Source organism: Anomalospiza imberbis, unplaced genomic scaffold (genome assembly GCF_031753505.1).
Source record: "Anomalospiza imberbis isolate Cuckoo-Finch-1a 21T00152 unplaced genomic scaffold, ASM3175350v1 scaffold_214, whole genome shotgun sequence".
NCBI lineage: Eukaryota > Metazoa > Chordata > Aves > Passeriformes > Viduidae > Anomalospiza > Anomalospiza imberbis.
In genome coordinates, this window is record NW_027099847.1 from 112,689 (window position 1) to 120,123 (window position 7,435).

The window sequence follows — 7,435 nt, forward strand, 5'->3', positions numbered from 1 at the left end:
ACTTCAAACTGGGACCCCAAAACCCCACAAAATGACCCCAAATCCCTAACTCAGACCCCCCAAAAACCCCAAACTGAACCCAAACCCCCAAAGTGACCCCAAACTTCAAACTGGGACCCCAAAACCCCACAAAATTACCCCAAATCCCACACTGGGACCTCAAAAACCCCAAAGTGACCCCAAACTTGAAACTGGGACGCCAAAACCCCACAAAATGACCCCCAAAACCCCACAAAATGACCCCAAATCCCAAACCTGGACCCCCAAAACCCCACACAGGGACCCCAAAAACCCCAAACTGACCCCAAAACCCCACACAGGGACCCCAAAAAACCCAAAGTGACCCCAAACTTCAAACTGGGACCCCAAAACCCCACAAAATGACCCCAAACCTCACAGCAGAACCCCCCAAAAACCCCAAACTGAACCCAAACCCCCAAAGTGACCCCAGACCCCACACTGGGACCCCAAAGTGACCCCAAACTTGAAACTGAGACCCCAAAACCCCACAAAATGACCCCAAAACCCCACACAGGGACCCCAAAACCCCCAAACTGACCCCAAACCTGAAACTTGGACCCCAAACTGACCCCAGACCTAACACTAGGACCCCAAAGTGACCCCAAAACTGAAACTGAGACCCCAAAGTGACCCCAGACCCCACACTGGGACCCCAAAGTGACCCCAGACCCCACACTGGGACCCCAAAGTGACCCTAGACCCCACACTGGGACCCCAAAGTGACCCCCAAAACCCCACACAGGGACCCCAAAAACCCCAAAGTGACCCCAAACTTGAAACTGGGACCCCAAAACCCCACAAAAAGACCCCAAACCCCACAGCAGAACCCCCAAAAGCGCCACACTGACCCCAAACCTGAAACTGGGACCCCAAAGTGACCCCAGACCTAAAACTAGGACCCCAAAATGACCCCAAAACTGAAACTGAAACCCCAAAGTGACCCCAGACCCCACAATGGGACCCCAAACTGACCCCAGACCCCACAATGGGACCCCAAAGTGACCCCAAAACCCCACACTGGGACCCCAAAGTGACCCCAGACCCCACACTGAGACCCCAAAATGACCCCCAAAACCCCACACAGGGACCCCAAAAACCCCAAAGTGACCCCAAACTTGAAACTGGGACGCCAAAACCCCACAAAAAGACCCCAAAACCCACACATGAACCCCCAAAAACGCCACACTGACCCCAAACCTGAAACTGGGACCCCAAAGTGACCCCAAAACTGAAACTGGGACCCCAAAGTGACCCCAAAACTGAAACTGAGACCCCAAAGTGACCCCAAAACTGAAACTGAGACCCCAAAGTGACCCCAGACCCCACACTGGGACCCCAAACTGACCCCAGACCCCACACTGGGACCCCAAGGTGACCCCAGACCCCACACTGGGACCCCAAACTGACCCCAGACCCCACAATGGGACCCCAAAGTGACCCCAGACCCCACACTGGGACCCCAAAGTGACCCCAAAACCCCACACTGGGACCCCAAACTGACCCCAGACCCCACAATGGGACCCCAAAGTGACCCCAGGCCCCACACTGGGACCCCAAAGTGACCCCAAAACCCCACACTGGGACCCCAAAGTGACCCCAGACCCCACACTGGGACCCCAAACTGACCCCAGACCCCACACTGGGACCCCAAATTGACCCCAGACCCCACACTGGGACCCCAAAGTGACCCCAGACCCCACACTGGGACCCCAAACCCCTTCTGGGGTTCTCAGACCTCTGTCCCCAGTGTGAGGCCCAGAGGGTCCCCAAACCAGAGACCCCAAACCCCCAACCAAGGACCCCAAACCCCAAACCAGGGACCCCAAACCCCCAACCAGGGACCCCAAAACCCCAACCAGGGACCCCAAACCCCCAACCAGGGACCCCAAAACCCAAACCAGAGACCCCAAACCCCTCACAGCCCCACACCCAGACCAGGGACCCCAAACCAGAGACCCCAAACCCCCAACCAAGGACCACAAACCCCAAACCAGGGACCCCAAACCCCTCACAGCCCCACACCCACACCAGGGACCCCAAACCAGAGACCCCAAACCCCAAACCAGAAACCCCAAACCCCTCACAGCTCCTGACCCACACCAGAAACCCCAAACGCCGCACAGCCCTTGACCCACACCAGGAACCCCAAACCAGAGACCCCAAACCCCGCATAGCCCCTGACTGAGACCAGGGACCCCAAACCCCTAGGTCCCTCACCCCACACCGGGGTCCCTCACCGGGGTCCCTCACCCCACACTGGGGGTCTCTCACTCCTCACAGGGGGTCCCTCACCCCTCACCCCACACCGGGGTCCCTCACCCCACACCGGGGGTCTCTCACTCCTCACAGGGGGTCCCTCACCCCTCACCGGGGTCCCTCACCCCACACCGGGGGTCTCTCACTCCTCACAGGGGGTCCCTCACCCCTCACCCCACACCGGGGTCCCTCACCCCACACCGGGGGTCCTGAAGCCCTCACCCTTCACCCCAAAGCCCTCACCGGGGGTCTCTCACCCTACACCGGGGGTCTCTCACTCCTCACCGGGGGTCCCTCACCCCTCACCCCATACCGGGGTCCCTCACCCCTCACCCCTCACACCGGGGTCCCTCACCCCACACCGGGGGTCCCGAACCCCTCACTTAAAGCCCTCACCGGGGGTCTCTCACCCCACACCGGGGGTCTCTCACTCCTCACAGGGGGTCCCTCACCCCTCACTCCACACCGGGGTCCCTCACCCCTCACCGGGGGTCTCTCACTCCTCACAGGCGGTCCCTCACCCCACACCCCACATCGGGGTCCCTCACCGGGGTCCCTCACCCCTCACCGGGGGTCTCTCACTCCTCACAGGGGGTCCCGAACCCCTCACCCCTCACCGGGGGTCTCTCACTCCACACCGGGGGTCCCTCACCCCTCACCCCGACCCCCCCCACCCTCTCCCCCGTTACCGATCGCTCCCGGCCGGTCCCGCCGCCTCACGGGGAGGGGGGGGTGGGGTGAGGGCGACAGCGGAGGAAGAGGAGGAGGAGGAGGAAGAGGAGGCGGCGGCGGCGGGAGGAGGGCACGGGACGGGCCGTGAGGGGAGGGGGTGCCCCGGGGAGGCGCCTCCGCTGCCGCTCCGCCTCCACCACCGCCAAATGGCGGCCGGGTGCCCCCTCCCCTTCGCCGAGACACCCCCCCCCCCCCCCCACACAATCTGCACCCCCAAAACCCCCCCCCGGGCCCCCCCTCCCGGGGCCCTCAGGGCTCACGGGAAATGGAGTCCGCGCCGCTGAGGGGAGACGCCGGCAAATGGCGGCGGCCGCGCGCGCGCCCGGCCCGCTCTCGCGAGAGCGCGGCGCTCCGCCAATGGGCGATCTCGCGAGATCTCGCACGCCGCCCTCCCCCACCCACCCCAGGCCCCGCCCCCGCCGCCTTTCGCCTTTCCCGCCCCTCTTTACCCGCCCCCCCCCTCAAATCTCGCGAGAGCTCCTATTGAGACGCATCGAGATCTCGCGAGAACAAGACCACCGACCCCCCCCCCCCCAGCTCCCCGCTCCTCCTCCCAGCCCTCCCGCCACGCCAGATCTCGCGAGATCGCGATGCAACTCAGGGCGAGGTCTCGCGAGATCTCTTGCCTTTTACACCCCCCCTCACGCCCTCCTCCTTCCCGCCCTCCCGCCACGCCAAATGTCGCGAGATCTCCCATTGAGTCGAACGGCGATCTCGCGAGATCTCGCTCCCCCCCCACCCTTCACGCCCTCCCTCCGCCCCCCCCCCCACGCGAAGTCTCGCGAGAGCGCCGCGCGTTTGAATGGGCGATCTCGCGAGACCCCGGCCCGCCCCTGCCTTTACTCGCCTTCTCCCCCCGCTGCTCTGTGCCGCCCTCCCGCCGCGGAAAGTCTCGCGAGAGTGCAACGCTTCCCTATGGCCGCTATCGCGGTGTTTCAGCCCCCTCCTTCCTCCCTCAGGCCTTCCTCCCCCGCCCTCCTGACGCACGACGTCTCGCGAGATCGCACCGCCTCTCCACGGGCCCTCTCGCGAGATTTCGGTACCCCCAGATAATCAAGGCTTTCCCCTCACTCCCGCCTCCTTCCCGCTCTTTTACGCAGGTCTCGCGAGATTGCCGTCCGTCCCAGTGGGTGTTCTCGCGAGAATTCTCCCGCGCCTTTCCTTCGTAGCGCCCCCGCCGGCTCTTCATCGGCCCCAAATCTCGCGAGACCTGCACGCGTTTCTACGGCCGCTCTCGCGAGATTTCATTTCCTCCCCTCCCGAGTCTCGCGAGATCTTTAATATCTTAGAAAGGAAACTCTCGCGAGATTTCGCTCCCATTCCACCTTTCCAAGCTCACCCGCGAGATCTCGCGAGAGTTGAAGGGAGAGAGCCGGTAGTGTGCCGCTGGTTGCCACGCCCCTTTGTGGGCGTGGCCTAAGAAAATGAGGCGTGGCCACACCAAAACATCACACAGTACTTCCGGTATTCTCTGGCACTTCCGGTGCGGAGGCCGCCATCTTGAAGCCACGGCCGCATTAGACTCTGCGCGCCGCCATCTTGTCCCCCGGGCGCCGCCATCTTGGCTATGCCGCGGAGGATGATGGGATTCGCCCCCTGCCCATCCCCCCCTCCCCCACGCCATTCCCAAAAATTCCCGGGAAACTTTTGGGATTTTCGAAGATTTTTTTATCCAAACGGAGCCGAAACGGGGCAGAAACACAAAAAAAATTCCCCTTTTGGCCCCAAAACGCGCGCGGGGGGAGGGGAGGGGCCCCAAAGTTCACCTGGGCACACCTGGGCACACCTGAGCACACCTGGGCACACCTGGGCACACCTGGGCACACCTGGGTACACCTAAGCACACCTGGGGGCACCTGGGGCACACCTGGGGGCACCTGGGACACACCTGGGCACACCTGGGCACACCTGGGGGCACACCTGGGTACACCTGAGCACTCCTGGGCACACCTGGGCACACCTGGGGGCACACCTGGGTACACCTGAGCACACCTGGGGGCACACCTGGGCACACCTGGGCACAGCTGGGCACACCTGGGGTTACCTGGGACACACCTGGGCACACCTGGGGGCACACCTGAGTACACCTCGGCTCACCTGGGCACACCTGGGGCACACCTGGGTTCACCTGGGTACACCTGAGCACACCTGGGGGCACACCTGGGCACACCTGGGCACAGCTGGGGCACACCTGGGTTCACCTGAGCACACCTGGGGGCACACCTGGGCACACCTGGGCACAGCTGGGGCACACCTGGGTTCACCTGAGCACACCTGGGCACACGCCAATGGTCACGGGGCATCCCCAGGGCTCCCCCATGGCCCAGGGGACTCCAGGTGAGCTCAGGTGTGACACCAGGTGTGCCCGGGTGTGCCCAGGTACCCCCAGGTGTGCCCAGGTGTGCCCAGGTGCCCCTGGGGTGATCTCAGGTCCATGCCGGGTACCCCCAGGTACATCCCAGGTACCCCCACAGCGACCTCGGGAGTTGCCAGCTGTGCCCAGGCGTATCCCAGGTACCCCCAGGTCCTTCCAGGTGTGCCCAGGTCTAGCCCAGGTGTGCCCAGGTGACCCCAGGTGTGCCCAGGTGCCCCCAGGTATGCCCAGGTCTATCCCAGGTTAATCCCAGGTGTGCCCAGGTGTGCCCAGGTGTGCCCAGGTCTACCCCAGGTCTACCCCAGGTCTATCCCAAGGTGTGCCCAGGTCAATCCCAGGTCTATCCCAGGTGTGCCCAGGTGTGCCCAGGTGTGCCCAGGTCTACCCCAGGTCTACCCCAGGTCTATCCCAGGTGTGCCCAGGTGTGCCCAGGTCTATCCCAGGTTAATCCCAGGTTAATCCCAGGTCTATCCCAGGTGTGCCCAGGTGTGCCCAGGTGTGCCCAGGTCTATCCCAGGTTAATCCAGGTTAATCCAGGTGTGCCCAGGTGTGCCCAGGTGTGCCCAGGTTAATCCCAGGTTAATCCCAGGTCTATCCCAGGTGCCCCCAGGTGTGCCCAGGTCTATCCCAGGTTAATCCCAGGTTAATCCCAGGTTAATCCCAGGTGTGCCCAGGTTAATCCCAGGTGTGCCAGGTGTGCCCAGGTGTGCCCAGGTGTGCCCAGATCTATCCCAGTGTGCCCAGGTGTGCCCAGGTTTATCCCAGGTTTATCCCAGGTTAATCCCAGGTCTATCCCAGGTCTATCCCAGGTGTGCCCAGGTGTGCCCAGGTTTATCCCAGGTTAATCCCAGGTCTATCCCAGGTCTATCCCAGGTGTGCCCAGGTGTGCCCAGGTGTGCCCAGGTCTATCCCAGGTCTATCCCAGGTCTATCCCAGGTTCATCCAGGTCTATCCCAGGTGTGCCCAGGTGTGCCCAGGTTTATCCCAGGTTAATCCCAGGTTAATCCCAGGTTAATCCCAGGTGTGCCCAGGTTAATCCCAGGTGTGCCCAGGTGTGCCCAGGTGTGCCCAGGTCTACCCCAGGTTAATCCCAGGTCTATCCCAGGTCTATCCCAGGTGCCCCCAGGTGTGCCCAGGTGTGCCCAGGTCTATCCCAGGTTCATCCCAGGTCTATCCAGGTCTATCCCAGGTGTGCCCAGCTGTGCCCAGGTGTGCCCAGGTTTATCCCAGGTTAATCCCAGGTTAATCCCAGGTGTGCCCAGGTCTATCCCAAGGTGTGCCCAGGTGTGCCCAGGTTTATCCCAGGTCTATCCCAGGTGTGCCCAGGTGTGCCCAGGTGTGCCCAGGTTTATCCCAGGTTAATCCCAGGTTAATCCCAGGTTAATCCCAGGTGTGCCCAGGTCTATCCCCGGTGTGCCCAGGTGTGCCCAGGTCTATCCCAGATCTATCCCAGGTGTGCCCAGGTTAATCCCAGGTCTACCCCAGGTGTGCCCAGGTGCCCCCAGGTGTGCCCAGGTGTGTCCTGGTGCCCCCAGGTGTGCCCAGGTGTGCCCAGGTCTATCCCAGGTTAATCCCAGGTCTATCCCAGGTGTGCCCAGGTGTGCCCAGGTCTATCCCAGGTTAATCCCAGGTCTATCCCAGGTGTGCCCAGGTGCCCCCAGGTGTGCCCAGGTGTGCCCTGGTGCCCCCAGGTGTGCCCAGGTGTGCCCAGGTTTATCCCAGGTGTGCCCAGGTGTGCCCAGGTGTGCCCAGGTTTATCCCAGGTTAATCCCAGGTTAATCCCAGGTTAATCCCAGGTGTGCCCAGGTGTGCCCAGGTGTGCCCAGATCTATCCCAGGTGTGCCCAGGTGTGCCCAGGTCTATCCCAGGTGTGCCCAGGTGTGCCAGGTGTGCCCAGGTTTATCCCAGGTTAATCCCAGGTTAATCCCAGGTCTATCCCAGGTGTGCCCAGGTGTGCCCAGGTGTGCCCAGGTCTATCCCAGGTCAATCCCAGGTTAATCCCAGGTCTATCCCAGGTGTGCCCAGCTCTATCCCAGGTGTGCCCAGGTGTGC

At 62.7% G+C, this 7,435-nt stretch overlaps 1 protein-coding gene across 1 annotated transcript in view; it reads left to right on the forward strand.

The window, feature by feature from the left end:
* Positions 1–5,297: 5,297 nt before the first annotated feature.
* The window catches only part of LOC137466450 (helicase SRCAP-like), a gene marked incomplete at its 3' end in the record, with an annotated part of 29,298 nt that continues 27,160 nt past the window's right edge, over positions 5,298–7,435 (forward strand). The window contains exon 1 of the mRNA XM_068178174.1: positions 5,298–5,346. Within this exon, the coding sequence (XP_068034275.1) occupies positions 5,298–5,346 (49 nt within the window). The remainder of the gene's footprint in view (positions 5,347–7,435) is intronic.